General features: G+C 35.9%; 1 protein-coding gene across 1 annotated transcript; it reads left to right on the top strand.

Annotated features, from left to right (window-relative positions):
* The first annotated feature begins 4 nt into the window (after window positions 1–4).
* On the top strand, window positions 5–17,366 carry UFSP2 (UFM1 specific peptidase 2). The gene is made up of 12 exons (XM_012784926.3): window positions 5–100; window positions 2,704–2,782; window positions 3,365–3,548; window positions 3,630–3,696; window positions 6,016–6,173; window positions 6,718–6,910; window positions 8,255–8,401; window positions 10,577–10,741; window positions 10,952–11,076; window positions 12,415–12,491; window positions 13,251–13,375; window positions 17,217–17,366. The coding sequence occupies exons 1-12, from the start codon at window positions 23–25 to the stop codon at window positions 17,301–17,303; spliced, it is 1,485 nt and encodes a 494-aa protein (XP_012640380.3). The 5' UTR covers window positions 5–22; the 3' UTR covers window positions 17,304–17,366.
* Window positions 17,367–17,413: the final 47 nt, after the last annotated feature.

Below are 17,413 nucleotides of genomic sequence, written 5' to 3' on the forward strand. Positions count from 1 at the left end.
CATGCCCTGCCCACGGCTGGAGATGACGCCACTTCCGGGTCGGCCCCCTGAACCCGTGGGCAGGTGTCAGTGCCCGTGTCACCGCCACGTCGCGGACATGGTAAGTACCTCTGCTCGTCACCGACCACGTTGCTTCCCCTAGGGCTCCGGCAGCCGCAACGAGTACAGCTCCACAGCCCCTGAGAGGAGCTGGCCCTGCCGGGGCCCGCGATGGCAGCCGCGAACTCAGCGGTCGGGGCAGCTCCCTCTTTCGCCTCTCTCCGCTGGGGCCGGCGGGAAACTGCCCCCCACAAGCATCCCTCCCACCTCAGCTGAGTTTGGACATGCGTTCCCTGCCCTCTTCTTCGTGAATGCATTTTGAGGGATTGTTCGACGTTTTTAAAGCCTTTGAAGAAGGATTTAACCTGGGAAAGATAGGCGTAACTTTCTTCCAGTATTCTATTCCCTTAGTTTCTGTGACGTCACACTCTCCTGGTTGCCCTCCGGTCTCATTGCTCCGCGAAGTTCTCCAATCCCTATCCTAGATGTTGGTGTTCTTCAGGGAAACGTTACACCCTGTGCTTTCTTCCAAATTAATACTTCCAGCTTAGACCTCTCTTCTGGGCTCCAGACCCACAAATCTGCTAACTGTGCCTTCACTTGGATAGCTCATATGTATTTCAAACGCAGCAAGTTCAAAACTGACATATCATTTCCACCTCCCCTCACCCCACCTCTGTCATTCCTCCAATAACCCCCATCTCTGTAAATGGCACCACCATCGACGCTGTTGTGCTTGCCAAAAACCTGAAAATTATCTTTGACATCTCCAGACATTCAATCTATAATCCAGTCCTATAGATTGTACTTCTAAATGTCACTCTATCCACTCTTACCATCCTTGTTCTTCCCACCATGAGATCTAACCATCTGGAGCAGTCTCCTAAGTAGTCTTTTAAGCTGGCTTCACCAGTCTGTGCCCCTGTCTGGAATGGGCTCTTCTACCTCCAGCTGCCATCTTTCCTTTGGAATTGTTAATACTGGTACCTACCTTTCAGATATTGGTTTAAATATTATTTCAGAACCCAATTCAGAAATTGGGTTCTGGGAGACTCTATTGCTTTCACATATGACCTCTTATGGAATCTTCACAACCACCCTGGGAAGTTGTATATTTTTCCAGTTTTACAGAAGAGAAACAGACTTGAGCAATTAGTCAAATTATGCAAAATCATACAGTAAGTAGATGAGTTAAAATTTTCACTTTCCTGTCTTTTTAACTTTTGTCTTCAGTATCTTTAAACTTGTTTTGTTCTTTATTTAACCAACTTCTTAATGATAGCTATTTAAGTGGTCTCTGATTTTTTTTGTTCCCGTGATGATAAGTGGACAACATTGAAGCTAAATTTGTCCTGACCTTTCTTGTTTCCTTAGAATAAATTCCAAGAAGTAAAATTTGGGCAAAGGGTATGATCTTTCAGCAGGGTTAAAATTTATAGAATTAGTAAAAGCAAACACCCTTAAAGAAATGTCACCAAGAATTTGTAAAATGAGAAAAATTGTAGTGGTACTTATTTCATAATGTTCTGAGGATTAGAGTTAATGTATGCATTTAGTATAATGCCTTTTACATTGTAAGAGCTCAGCAGATGTTAGTACTTAATTTATTTCAAAATAGGGTTCTTATTATCTTACTGGTTTTTCAGCCTATTTGGGACATATTTTGAGAATCTGATGAAATCTTTGAAACCTTTTTCCAAAAGAAATCACCCCCCTACCCCTCTTTTTTCTCTCCTCCTCCTCCTCCTCCTTTTTCTCTCTCTTTCTCTCTCTCTCTCTCTCTCACACACACAAATGATACATGCCATTTGTCATATGTCATCAACTACCAGAAACTAAGCATAGGGACCCAAGTTCAGAACTGCTGATCAGTTCCATTTTGAAGATTTTTTTTCTCTTTATAAGTTGCAAGCATTGTTCTATGCCATTTAATTTTCATCTAAAACATGCTTTTTATGGCTGTATGATATTCATAGTTATTTAACCAAGCTCCTGTTGTTGACAGGTTAACATCTTTTATACCTGAATCTTTGTGTGTTTTGCAGATGTTTTAGACTAAATTTCTAAATGTGGAATCACTAGACCAATGATGTAAATATAAGGTTTTGATTCTTATTGCCACAAACAATGAAGAGTTCTGCCAGTTTGTATTCCCAACATCAGTGATGTATTAGTTTCCTTTCGTTGTTCTGACTCCCAAGTGTTTGGTTCAGTGCTCTTGTCACATTCTTAAACTAGTCCTTTACCATGATTATTATTATTATTATTATTTTGTCATTGTTAAACCCATCAAGACTATGATAGAATTTGTGTCTTAAAGCTGTGGTTTTCAGCCTTTTCACATTAGAATTACTGGCCTGGGGGCAGAGGACACTTTTAAATATGCATGTGCATAGGCCCACCTTAGACTAATTAATCGGAATCTCTGGGGTACAGCTCAGGTGTCAGTATTTTAAGCTCCTAAGGTGATTTCAGTGTGGAACAAAGGTTAAGAACCCCTGATTTAGAATTTAGTGTTGTTTCCCTAAAACAAGAAATTTACTCATGAAGTAATTTGAATAGTCAGGCTTAATTAATGCTTTTCCCTAAACTAAATTAGTTTCTAATTTATATAAGGATGAGATTGTTTTGTTTTATAAGGAATTTTGGGTTTATTTGTTCTAGGGGATTTCAGAAACTATGGATATACTCTTCAGAATAAGAGGAGGCCTTGATCTGGCTTTTCAGCTAGCTACTGCTAATGGTAGGTATTCCAAAACATTCTCCCTTTTTATTATAAAACTGATGGTGAAATATACTGAGATTCTCTCCATTTTGCAAATGAAACTGAGTGAGAGATAGGATAAGTAAACTGTGTAAGATTATATAGTTACTATGTGGATTAAATGATATTTAAACTTAGACATTGTATTCCAGCATGCCCACTGACCCATGGGGCATTCTGAACAAATTAGAAAAAATGTAGGGGGGAAATTAGAAAATTTTCAATTAGAAAAGTATAGGGGGAATGAGGAGTGACTGTTAATAGGTACAGGATTTCTTTTTGAGTTGATGAAAATGTTCTAGAATTAGATAGTGATAATTGTAAAACCTTGTAACTATACTAAATGCCACTGAATTGTATACTTTATAAGAATTAATTTTGTGGTCTGAATTTTATCCCAAGTTTTTAAAAAGAAAGGCCAAACAAATATAATTACTAAATATGGGGAATGGGTATTTGAAAGTCAGTTTTACTATAATCTACTTTTGTCTACATTTGGAACCAGTCATAGTGAAAAGTTTAAGATTTTTCTTAACTTCTGTTTATATTCTTTCGATTTAGAACTTTTTATCAAGAAGGCACTAAAACATGTGTTAAGTGATCTGTCTACCAAGCTTTCTTCAAATGCACTTGTGTTCAGAATTTGCCACAGTTCAGTGTATATATGGCCCAACAGTGACATAAACACCATTCCAGGAGAACTGACTGATAGCTCTGCTTGTAAGAACGTAATGCGCTTTATTCAGTGAGTATGTTTGAAAATTTCTAGGAATGTTTTGAAAACATTATTCCATATTATAAATGTCTTTGTGTATTAAAAATTTAGATTTGAGCAGGAAGAAGATATAAAACGAAAATTCATGAGAAAGAAAGACAAAAAGTTATCGGACATGGTAAGCAAATCACCTGTCTTCTCTATTGATGAAAATGGTAAATCCTTGAATTTGGAGCTGAGTGAGATCTTAGAGATCATATGTAACATAAATAATCAATGATTTCTTTTTCTTCACATTGTTCTTGGTTCTATTGATTTTTGAACCAATATTATTGAGTACCTGCCATGTGCCACAAATTTGTCAGAATATGGAGGTAAAAAGTAGAGATACTTCTTTAAGGCAGAAGTTGTATGAAATTAATATAACCACAGTGTTTCCAGGCTGCTAGGGGGAGAACGGGTGGAGATGAGGCTGAAGAGGTGGGCAGAGGCCTCTTTAGAAGAAGCCTAGCTAAACCACTAACTATGGATATAGAGAAGAGGGAATGGATACAAGAGATATGTAAGTGATACAATGGATTTGGCTCAGAAACTTACTGGATACAGCATGACCAATATCTTGCTTGGGTAAAGATGGAAGGTGGGGAAGACAGGTCAGTTTGGGCCACATTTAAGACCTCAGTGAGATGTACAGGTAAGCTGTTAAATTTACAAATGGGAATGTGCAAAAAAAATTGTGGGCTGGAAATGATAATGATTTGAAGATTGCCAGTAGTTGGAGTTTGACATTTTCAGGACTACACATTAGTTTTGTAGAATGCTCCTCAATTTGGGTTTGTTTTATGCTTCCTTAAGATTCAGGTTTTGCGTTACTGGCAAGAATATCACGGAAGTGAAGTTGTGTCCTTCTCAGCACATCATATTAAAGAGACATATGCGATCAATCTGTTCCTATTATTGGTGGTGTTAACTTTAATCACTTACTTGTGCTAGTATCCACCAGTTTTCTTCATGGTAAAGATACTGGTTTTCCCTCTTATAATTAGTATCTCATGGGAAAATACTTTGAGACTAGGTATATATTTTATTCCTCATCAGATTTTTACCTACCACTTTTAACATCCTTTGATAACTTTTGCCAGAATCCAGTATTAATCTGATGGTTGCAAAATGGTGATTTTTCTAAGTCTGTCATTTCCTTCTATATTGATTAGATGAAATTATATTGTGAGGGAGAACTTTTCCTTTTCTCTACTTATTTATTATCTGCATAGCAGCATGGATTCTTATTTTTAAAATGGGTTATAATCTGTAACTATCATTAATTATTTTGATGCTCACATTTTCCAAGATTTGGCTAATAGAAGCTTCTTCAAGCTGGCTCCAGTACCCTTCTAACATTATTTTTGAGCACTTCCTGCTTTCTTCCATCAGATGTTCCAGGTACAATATGTCCTTTCCCTATTCCAGCTCAGGAATCAGTCATTTCTCCATGGAGCACACACTTATATACATACATACCATACACACACACACACACACACGCACGCACGTAACACAATCATTTTTATCTATATAAATCATATTGATACCTCCAGTTCCACTTCAACCCCAGAGTTCCTAACCTTTTCCCAGTGAGAAGCCTGACTACCAGTATCCTCACTATTTTACTAAATTTATTCAGTACACAGAAGGCAGTTTCAGAATTGTTCCATACCACTATAAAAATCAAAAAGTAGACTTTAATATTTGTTTATAGTTCTTTATGTATTTAGACCAGAAATGTTTAAAAGCTCCTTTGGTATGTGGTTATTTTATGTTGTCAATTTGATTTTTTTTTATTTTAAATTTTAAATCTGTACAAAAGTGGAAAGAATAGTGAAATTATACCTAGCTTTTACATTTATCAACATATGACCAGGGCCTGGTGTGGTGGCTCATGCCTGTATTCCTAGCACTCTGGGAGGCCAAGGCAGGTGGATCATTTGAGCTCAGGAGTTCGAGACCAGCCTGAGCAAGAGTGAGACCCCATCTCTACTAAAAAAAATAGAAAGAAATTAGCTGGACAACTAAGAAATATATATATATATATATATATATATATATATATATATATATATATATTATATTAACTAGGCAAGGTGGCGCATGCCTGTAGTCCTAGCTACTCGGAAGACTGTGGCAGGAGGATGGCTTGAGCCCAAGAGTTTGAAGTTGCTGACGCCACAGCACTCTAACCCAGGCAACAGGGTGAGACTCAGTCTTAAAAAAAAAAAAAAAAAAAAAAAAAATGACTAGTACGATTTCGTCTTTACTCTCTTATCACTCTCCCCAGATTATTTTGAAGCAGAAAGGAATTTCTTTTTAAGATAAGATTTGAGCTTTTAAGCAGTTTACAATATAGTTTTATATATTGTCCTATAAAAGTCCTTTTACTTACCCTTTATATTTAGTGTTTAATTTACTGCAAGTTGACTATTACTGTTTATTCATACAGCATCAAATAGTAAATATAGATCTTATGCTGGAAATGTCAACCTCTCAGGCAGCTGTGACTCCCATCATCGAAAGGGAAAACGGAGGACACCATTATGTTAATATGACTTTACCAGTTGATGCAGTTATATCTGTTGCTCCAGAAGAAACATGGGGCAAGTAAGTATCTTTATAGTAGTACTACTGCCACATTTAAATGAGGACCTTAAGCCAGGCACGGTAGTGCATGGTGCATGCCTGTAGTCCCCACTACTTGTGATGCTGAGGCAGAAAGATTGATTGAGCCCAGGAGTTCAAGACCAGTCTGGGCAACACAGCAAGACCCTGTCTCTAAAAATAAAAAATTTTAAAATGAGGACCTTTCCACAGTGTTATCAGAGCCCATGTTAAAATATCATATAGGCATATCCAGGGTAGTGGTTGTTTTTACTATGACTTACTCCTTGTTTATTACTAAGAGTCATCTAGTAATTAAATTGTTATTTGGGGAAGTAGGGTAGCATGCTAGAACCTTAAGGATTTCCCTTTATCAACACAGAACAAATATATAATTTCTTTTACACTGCATAATTTAGACTTCCTTTAAGAAATATAGTCCAGTCAAGTTTTTTACTATAGTAGGGATAATATTAGTTCTACATTTTTAATATTTATCATAGCCACTATAGCTTTTATTAATGCAGTTATATATTTCCCCCCACAGAGTTCGTAAACTTCTAGTTGATGCAATTCATAATCAACTAACTGATATGGAAAAATGCATTTTGAAATATTTGAAAGGAACATCTATTGTGGTCCCTGAACCACTGCACTTTTTATTACCAGGGCAAAAAAGTCTTGTAACAATTTCATATCCGTCAGGAATTCCAGATGGTCAGCTTCAGGCCTATAGAAAGGTAAAATCAGTTCCTTTATTCTTAGAAAATAAGATGACTATATTCATTTTGTATTTAATTATATATTTCTGATAAGTGGATATTATTTTATGATTTAATTTTAAAATGTGGAAGTAGACTGTTAGTTTTATATATTAATTGTTGTCCTCATGGAACTTTTTAAAAATATTACAATATTAATGAAAAAACATTAGGCTAAACCCATATGTGACATTTTAATTTCAAATGCTCAAAGTGGTTCATATGCTCTATGAAATTTTTATATTTTTCCATAATGAAACATAGAATTGAAAAGGTGCCTGCATGCCTAGAATAGCTAATGAGTGTTAACAAATTTCTTCTCCCTCCTGTTACTTCCAGATTTGTAAGAGACAAGATTTCAGTTAAGGAAGGAATTAGAATGTGTACTGATTCTGATTAGGATTTATGGTAATACTCTACCATACGTAGGGTTATTTGGGTTTCATTTGGGGAAATTTGGAGAAAACATGACCAGTATTCAAAAGAGTGAGATTTATTGGCAAACTGACTGGTTTTAGAGTACATCTTTTTGATATGTAGCCTTATTTGGTACCCATCAAATTATACCAACGAGTATCTTCCTAATCTCTATTCCTAAGAAGAGATATAATGACTCTAATTCTCTGTACCTCTTGGTAAGTACAAACTGAATTGACTTGCAGAGGCAACAGCTATAGGAGCTGATATATTCAAACCATTAGAATGCGTAGGAGATATGACCAAGTGTCAACGTTTTTAAAGTAACTATTACATGTTTTTATATAGTTGGGAAAATATTGCATTTTAAATATGTATGTGTATTTTTATTTTCATATTATATTGGTTGGTTTTATACCACTAACTTCTCTGTAATTTAATCACTGTCATTTAAAATATAAGGTATTTGTAAAGCACTCTAAACATGATTTTTCAAAATACTTAGATATATCATTGTTAATTATAATTTACTCATTTATAAAACTGTTTCAAAACTAGTCTTTAGCCTGGATATATTTTAATAGACTATATTATAATAAGTAATTAATTTATAATGATCCCAGTTCTCTTACTCTAAGAAATTATTTTCATTATTCCCCGTTCCCTTCCAGTTTCTATCTATATACAAATATATACATATACACATCAACAAAAATAAATCTTACTTGGTTTTAGTTTAACTTTCACTCTTTTTGACCTTAGTGAATAAATCATAAGTGTGTTTGAAAACTTTTATAACCAATATATGGTTATTTTCTATGTTTTATAACTTCTTTAGTCTATTTATTGACTAGGAATCTAAATCAACTTTTTTGTCTTTTTTCTATTGATTCTGATTTCATTTAGGAGCTACATGATCTCTTCAATCTGCCTCATGACAGACCTTATTTCAAAAGGTCTAATGCTTATCACTTTCCAGATGAACCATACAAAGATGGTTACATTAGAAATCCACATACTTATCTTAATCCACCTAACATAGAAACTGGTATGGTAAGTTTAACTAATTATTTATGGGACTCAATTGATCATTAATATCATTAGTTTTTTTGTTGGTACCCAATAGAAGTTGTAAGCATTGATTCTTAATTTATGTCTTCCTTAAAACATAATTTATCACCCATCTCTTTTAATAATCATTGCTTAAGATAGCAGTAATTAACAATAGTCTAAAAAGGTTAGAAATAGATAATATATACCACATTTTTGTTACTAAAATTCTATCCTCTGGTTTCTTTAAAGGCTTATCCCATTTTTAAAAATTCTGAACCTGAAAAATCATGCTAATTAAGGACATAGTCTACCAAAACCATACTGTAAAATAAGTCTTATAAGGTACTAGACTTATTTTCTGTGCAGCATATACCAGGTTACAAGGGATAGCTTAAACAGCTCAAATAAGAGTAGATTGAAGTGTAGACTGAACCAGGCAGTAAGGAACAGAGAATGGAGTTGAGGTGAATCATACACTGTGAAAGAATAGGAAAAAGTTATACACAAGTAGAGACAATGTGGATACAGAAGGTATGAGGCTGAGAAAAGATAGAGTAAAGGTAAGGATCAGGCCAGTTAGGATCCAAAGCATACACACAGAAAAAACACAAATGCCCCAAAGAGTCCACGTAGGCCTTGAGAGAGCTGCCCATTGCAGGGCTGCTTAGTTTCTAAGAGGCCCAGCTGTACTAGGTATTCCTATTCTTGACTGCCATGAGATCCTTTCTTACTGACCTGTATGTATCCCTGAAGTAACCCTGGTTCACCCTGCACTTCTCAATTCAGATTCCCAAGAGAGAGAAAATGTGTTGGCTATCTTTTCATGACATTTATTCAGTACCTTCTGAGTGTCCAGGAGCTTTGTGGCTTCCAGCATTGTTTGTTTTGTGGCCCCATCACTCTAATCTATGTCTCCTCAGTCCCTTTACCTTCTCCTCCTCTGTGTCAAATTTCCCTCTGCCTCTCTATGAATGCATATTACTTGCAGATGGTGACTTAAAAAAAAAAAAAGAAGACACATGATTGGATTTAGGGCTCACCTGAATGGTCCAGAATAATCTCCCCATGTTCTTAAGATCCTTAATTTATAATCACATCTATGAATACATTTTTGTTTTGTTTTGTTTTGCCATAGAAGGTAGTGTTCACAAGTTCTAGGGATTAGAATGTAGATATCTTTTGGGGGGCATTTTTAGCCTGCCACATGATTGAGTTACAAATTTTCTATCTATGCTAGAACAGAATATATATTCTATAATTGGGGGTGAGATTCTATCTTTGTCCATGACTCATCTCACCTAATTTTTAGAAAATAATACCAGTTTATACTGAAAGACATGTGCATTCTTAGCATTATACTACAAGTAATAATTTATATGATATTGACCTTTATTTTAGAGTCATTAAGTAACATACTGGGCTATAATCAATGGCAGGTTTACAAAATTGCAGAAACATTCTTCCTATGTCCCATTATATGGATCCTATATCTGTTTGTTCATTCCTTTAGTCCTTCATTCAGTCATTATTTATTCATCAACATTTATATCACCTGTATGTCAGGCCTCTTGAAGAGGCTTAGGCCCAGAAATGCCCTCACTGAGCTCAAAAATTAGTATAGACAAGCAGATATTTTAAAAATGCTAATAATTCATATGTCAAATAGAGATAATTGCTTTGAAAAATAAATAAAGCAAGGAGAGATGATAGCCAAGGCAGGGGGTGGGTGATGAAAGAGTGGGCATGCCGTTTGTATACTGGATGCTCAGGGAAGGCCTCCGACATCTAAACAGAGACCAGGGTGAAGTAAGGGTGCAAGCTGTACAATTACTTGGGAAAAGAGAGTTCCAAGCCAAGAGAACCATAAGGCTTTAAGGTCAGATTGCCCCTGGTATGTTTGAACTGAAAGCAGAGTAAGCAACAGGGAAAAGTGTAGGAGATGAAGTTGGAGAAGAAGCCAGAAGGCAGGTCTTGCTGGATCCCTTAGTAAGGACTTTGGACCCTGAATAAAAAGCCCCAAGGGTATAACATGAAACTGTAGTTCTGTTAAGGCATTTTTGTAAGGAACTGAAGCAGCAGTCTAGCTCTGAGAACAGTAAACCCGACTCAGTTGTATATACAGAATATGTACTTCTCTTAAGTTAATATGTTACTGTATTTCTTCTCTTTGTATAGATTTATGTGGTCCAGGGCACATATGGCTACCATCATTACATGCAGGATCGGATAGATGACAACGGCTGGGGCTGTGCTTATCGATCTCTGCAGACGATCTGCTCTTGGTTCAAACACCAGGGATACACAGAGCGGTCCATTCCAACACACAGAGAAATCCAGCAGGTACAGAACATGCCATTTTAAATTATAATCAACTACATTTCATTAGCTCTTAATATGCCATTAATAGTTATTGTTACCTCACGGCTCAGACTTTTTCTGTTTTGAAGAGAAAAAGTATCCTTGTATTAGTAATCAGGGAAAATGCCCTAAATGTAATTTTTAATAGCTGTCTGTGTATGGATTTTTTTTTATATTTTTAAATACATAAAGGCTCTAGTTGATGCCGGTGATAAACCAGCAACATTTGTCGGATCACGGCAATGGATTGGATCTATTGAGGTACAGCTGGTACTAAACCAACTGATTGGTGTAACTTCAAAAATACTGTTTGTCAGGTAAGGACACTTTAAGAAATTAGATAAATCATTTCAAAGTGACAGTTGTCATTTTTATTAAAATAATAGAAAAATGGTCACTTTTCTCATTTATTTTCACTCCTTTTTCTTCCTCATTATTACCTCATTGCTTTATAAATGTCATTTTTTTAACCCTACATGTTTTTTGGTTATTTTTTAGAAGACTTTTAAGTTTATGAATAGACTTTGTGATATATACTTGTCTAGGCCTAATTTTAGCCTAGAAGAAGAAAACTTAGAAATACGTTAGCTTTAAGTGAAGTTATAGAAAGTCTAGTTTTTTAATACTCAAGTCTTTAAAGTCTTCAAAGAAGAAAATCAAATGTTGGTCTACGATTGACCTTTTTGATTACCTCCTGCTCTTTTTCTAAGATATTAATAGATTCAATAATGTGTCCTAATAACGTACTCATTTTATCTTTCCAATATATTTTAACATAATCCTAATATTAAAATATGAGAAAATGTAAAAATACCATTTTCTATGACCATAACTAGTTTACTCCTTATTTTATGAGCTTATGTTTTAAAATTCCTTTTCTATTGATAACTATAGTAGCATTATTCTTATTGTCCAAGTACTGAAAGGCTATGGAAATCAGTGCTAACAAATGACAGATTAAAAAGTGAAAGGTTTGGTACGTTAAAACATTATTATACATGCCTCACTAAACAAGAACTAAAGTTTAACACCACCTGTAACCTTCCCCCCAAAATACCTCCCTTATCAGTCTATCTTTCTTTCTCTTCTTGAAGTAGAAATTGTATAGTACATTCAAATATTCCTTAAAAAATAATATGCTGTACTTGAAAACATTTTGCAGTTTTCACCCTGGCTTCACATACATGTATTTTAGTCCTAGAATCTCTTGGCATGTAGACAGGTCAGGAATTGGTCCCAATTTAAAGATAAGGAAACACAGACTCAGAAGTCTGGGAGCAAGAAAAGAACCCAGGACTTAAAACTCATTCTTCTGGTAATTAAGTTCACCCATAAGAGCCCCCTGGGCATCAAGGTGACCTGTTTCAATCTCATGTTAAAAATCTAGAACTTTCTTTACACAGTTCCAGAAGCAGAAAATCAAGATTTTTTAGCTGCTTTCCTAGCACAGTTAGTGGCCTTTAATATTTAGAGAGTTTATGTTGCTTTAAATTTCTCTTTAAGTCAGTTTCCTACCACTTAATTTTATTTACTTACATTTATTTATTTTTTTCAATAACCAAGAAAGAAAAAAATAGAACAAATTGGCTCTCAAGCCTATTATTTCACCTTTGTGTTGGAAGTAGTTCATCTGATTGAAAATGGTTTCTTTCTAGCCAAGGTTCAGAAATGGCCTCTCAAGGACGAGAACTGGCTAATCATTTCCAGACTGAGGGAACGCCGATTATGATCGGTAAGGTGTTTTGGACATCTTGCGCACTTTTGGTAGGGTGGAGAGTATGTAAAACTTATCACCAATATAAATATTTAGTGTTGCATAAAAGCAGTCATTTTAAACATTTTTAAATTAACTTTTACACTGCACATATTGATCTCTGGATATTTAAAAAAAATTCCAAGGTGACTTGAACATAGAAGGTTCTAGTAACCAGAAGAAGTAAAGACTAAGAAGAGAAATCTAAGTGTGTTTAAACATTTAAAAAGCTAAGAGCAGTATTTAAAAACGGAGATGGTCACTAAATTGAGAATCATAAGTCATGGCTCTGTCACTAACTTGGCTGGCTATGTGACATTGTGTAAATTATGTATTCTCTCTGGACTTTATTACAGGCTCACACCTGTAATCCTAGCACACTGGGAGGCCTAGGTGGGTGGATTGCTCGAGGTCAGGAGTTCGAAACCAGCCTGAGCAAGAGCGAGACCCCATCTCTACATAGAAAGAAATTAATTGGCCAGCTAATATATAGAGAGAAAATTAGCCGCGCATGGTGGCGCATGCCTGTAGTCCCAGCTACTCTGGAGGCTGAGGCAGTAGGATTGCTTGAGCCCAGGAGTTTGAGGTTGCTGTGAGCTAGGCTAACGCCACAGCACTCACTCTAGCCTGGGCAACAAAGTGAGATTCTTTCTCAAAAAAAAAAAAAAAAAAATTTAAATTGAATAGGCAGTTGAGATTGGTTTATACCCTCTTTTGTATTTCATATTTCTTCTACAGGAGGAGGAGTTTTGGCCCACACAATACTCGGAGTTACATGGAATGAGATAACAGGGCAGATAAAATTTCTGATTCTAGATCCACATTATACAGGAGCTGAAGATCTACAGGTTATTTTGGAAAAGGTAAGTATCCATTTAACACAAATTTAGACAAGGCAAAGCACCCTGAAATGAAGGATAGCAAACTGCTGTTCACAGAAGGCCCGTAAGCCCAGGACAGTGATCCTTACCGTAAAGGGGTGTTCTAAGGCTGTAGTGAGTGAGTATCTCTCTATACAGGAGGACAAAAGGGAACAAAGTAAATTGCAAAAGACAAAATTTAGGTTAGAGTTTTTAAAACTCAGTTATTAAACTTAGTAATAGAACACAAAGTTCATATATTTAATCCTTCAAAGATTTTACAGCTTTGCATAAGTAAATATAACAATATATATCAATGACTTAAAATAGAAGAGTAGAATATATAAACTTTTATAATTTTATAATTAACAAAAAAAATAGCTAAGCTGTATGCTAGACATTATGGAGGCTTGACCAATTTGAATTTACATGTAATCTGATCTTATTCTATTAAGGACTTATTTAAAACGTATTTAAGAGTTTGTTCTTACATTATCATCTAAAGGAGGTATAAATTTAACTTATTTTATAGGCAGTTCTCACATATGAAAACTCAGTAGTAAATCTTTAGGAGAAAGTATTATAAAGTATTATAAAACATAATTAACTTGAATTTTATATAACATCTATATTCTTTACCAAATATATTGAAATTGCAGAACATACATACCTTTTAAACCATAAACTAATGAATACATCCTGTTACCCACTACTCTTCATTTTTGTCATGTTGTCACTTGTGTCAATTTTATTAGTACCAAAGAAAGTTTTCTCTGAATTTTGAATAAGTTGTGGTTTAATTAGGTCACTTTTTTAAAAGCAGAATTCCTAGGAACTGGATGGTTTAACATTGAAATTTATTGATGAGGTGTTTCCAGAAGTTGCAAAGAATATAACTGCATTAGGTTGCTAAAGCCCTAAGGATAAAATGTTTTAATATACATGTTAAAGAGCTTTCAGTGTGTGTGTAGCTGAACTCTTATATCCTCGGTTTACTAAAATCTTTTGTTAATGATAAAACAGGATAGAAATGTGTTCTTAAAATTTTTAAGTATTTTCTTGTTCTTTTCTCTACTCTTTCAAGGCATTTGGAATTTTAAAGTCTGTGAAAGATTTTTGACTGGTACACATCTTACTGAAAATAGCAATATTTACTCTCTGTAGCAAAGTGTTCATTCATTCAACATTTAAGTACTTAATATGTGCTAGCCACTATCCTACACACTAGGAGTATTAAAAAAGGTTTTTAAGGAGCTCTCAGAGTCCACTGTAGAAGGACAGAGGAGGAAAGTAGAGGAGAAGAGTCCAAAAAGTATTCTCAAGAAGAAAAAATAGAAAAAGCCATCCTTACAAGTGTTTACAAGGCTGATGCTGCAGTGGGACCATGTGGCACAGTGAAAGGAAAGTGTGGTATGTTCCAGAACTATTGGTAGGTGCAAGTGCCCAGAGCACGGTGAAGAGGTGAGGCTGGAAGGACAGGCAGGAGCTAAGTCCAGCAGGGTAGTCATTGTGAGCCAGGCATTTAGATTTTATCTTAAAAGCAGGGAGAAAAGCCTTAATTATTTTTATTGGGTTGGGGAGTGATAATAGATAATAAATTGCTTTCTGATTGGCTCAAAGGACTTTGCACTAGATGGTATTATCTGGATAGTGTTTTCTGAAGCAGAGTAAGGCATGGTCCCTGATCACTTTCTCTGAGAATTGCAGTGTCCTTCTTTGCTAGTTATATTTCTATAGAACTTTGCAACAGCAGAAAACTCCTTATTCCTATTAGCACACACAAGAAACTATGAAGCCAAGGTCCAGCTGTCAGAACTATTGACTCACTTGACTCCATGCATCTAGGAAACAAGAGGAGAGTTCTGCCTCTGCCTGACCTCTCTTGACCCTCTTGTGGAACTTTCCTATTTGAAGTTCCTAGGCCAGTCATCTCAAAAGAAAGCAGCGTTATGCTCCTGTTTTGGTACTTTTTCTACCCATTTCTCTTTTTTAAAAAATTGGATCTGGTTACCTGGAGAAGGCCTACATGTGTGAAAGGATCACAAAAAGGATAAAACAGAGATAGCAAAAATCTTCCTTATATTTGTCTATTAACAAAACAGATTTTAGAGCATTAAATTTATTAGAGAAATTTTTGCTAAAAAAAATGAGAAGATAAATAGAATGTTATTTATGTGTAGAAACATGTCTAAAAAACAATAAACCAAACTTAATGGTGGTTACCTAGGGAGGAGAAGGAGGGACTGGTGAAGGATGGAAGGATGTTTTTATTTTTTAGTTTCATCTTGTTTGAATTTCTATAATGTATGTCTTATTTTAAAAAAAAAAAAACAATTAAAAAGAGCATCTCTACTCAATCTTCCCTCCTCTACACTATACAAAATAGAGCTAAGGCCGAGTATGGTGTCACACCTGTAATCCTAGCACTCTGGGAGGCCCAAGTGGGAGGAACACTTGAGGCCAGGAGTTTGACAACAGCCTGAGCAACATAGTCAAACAGGGCAAGATCCCATCTCTGAAAGAAACAGAAAAAGTAGCTGAGTGTGGTGGCATGTGCTCATAGTCCCAACTTGGGAGGCTGAGGCAGGAGGATTGATTGTGCAAAGGAATTTGAGGTTGCAGTGAGCTCCGATCATGCCACTGCACTCTAGTCTGGGTGGAGGGGGTGGAGCGAGGGAGTGGCTAACACACCTTCTTCTACAGAAACTATGAACTCCTGACTCTAGGTCCCTGCTATAATACCCAGCAGCTTCAGAGTCAGTTAGAGCAAGGAGTAAGACTGCTGTCTGTCTCTGACTCAGTGGTATTTTAAGAGTCCTCAGCTAGCCTCCTTACAGGTATTTCTCAAACAAAGCATTTCATTGGAGAATGATATAACAGAGACTGGTGGTCAGCTTTTTCTTTTTTTTTTTTTTTTTTTTGAGACAGAGTCTCACTTTGTTGCTCAGGCTAGAGTGGGTGCTGTGGCATCAGCCTAGCTCACAGCAACCTCAAACTCCTGAGCTCTGATGATCCCACTGCCTCAGCCTCCTGAGTAGCTGGGACTACAGGCATGTGCCACCATGCCCGGCTAACTTTTTTTCTATATATATTAGTTGGCCAATTAATTTCTTTCTATTTATAGTAGAGATGGGGTCTTGCTCTTGCTCAGGCTGGTTTCGAACTCCTGACCTTGAGCTATCCGCCCACCTCAGCCTCTCAGAGAGCTAGGATTACAGGCATGAGCCATGGCGCCCGGCCTCAAGTTTTCTTAAGAAAATAAATCAGTGGTCCCAGAAGAAATTTGATAAACTTTCATATTCTAGATGAGATTTTGTTTGAAAGTAATTTTCTCTGCTAGAGAAAAGGATTAATACTGACATGAAAAATGGAAAGTAGAATTGAGTATAGCCTGAGGAAAATGAAAGGGCATAGAATGCAACTCATGGGGCAAGCTGAGATTTCTCACCACCATATTTCAACATATCTAAGATGCAACTAAATGGTCTTTTATGGACTACCAAGAAAAACAGACTGCCAGTTAAACTTTCACATGCCACCGACATGCCATCAACTCCCAGAGTTATAAAACTGTGTATCTGACAATCAGTAGAATATAATATCTGGAGTAACAGTTACTATAAGGAAGTTTTTCTTTTCTGATGATTTCTATAGAATTAAAATCTACCTTAAGTGGACCCAAATAAATTATTTTTCTATTCTTAGTAGGAATTCAAATCCTTGAATTATATAGGTATTTAGAGTCTTATTCCCTGCTCCTATTGACAGAGCCTCATGTTGTAATTTCCACTATGTAGTCTTGTAACTTTATAAAAGGTTTTCCTTTCCCTTCTCTCATGTCCAGGGCTGGTGTGGATGGAAGGGTCCAGACTTTTGGAACAAGGATGCTTACTATAACTTATGCCTTCCTCAGCGACCAAATATTATTTAAAGTGTCTTGGAGTCTAAGACTGCAGTAAAGTGGTATTGTAAATTTAATAAAGAATAAGTTTAATTTCAGATTAAATTCTGGGTGTAGTTTGATGGTTTAAACTGATGTTT

Source organism: Microcebus murinus, chromosome 15 (assembly GCF_040939455.1).
Source record: "Microcebus murinus isolate Inina chromosome 15, M.murinus_Inina_mat1.0, whole genome shotgun sequence".
Classification (NCBI taxonomy): Eukaryota; Metazoa; Chordata; class Mammalia; order Primates; family Cheirogaleidae; genus Microcebus; species Microcebus murinus.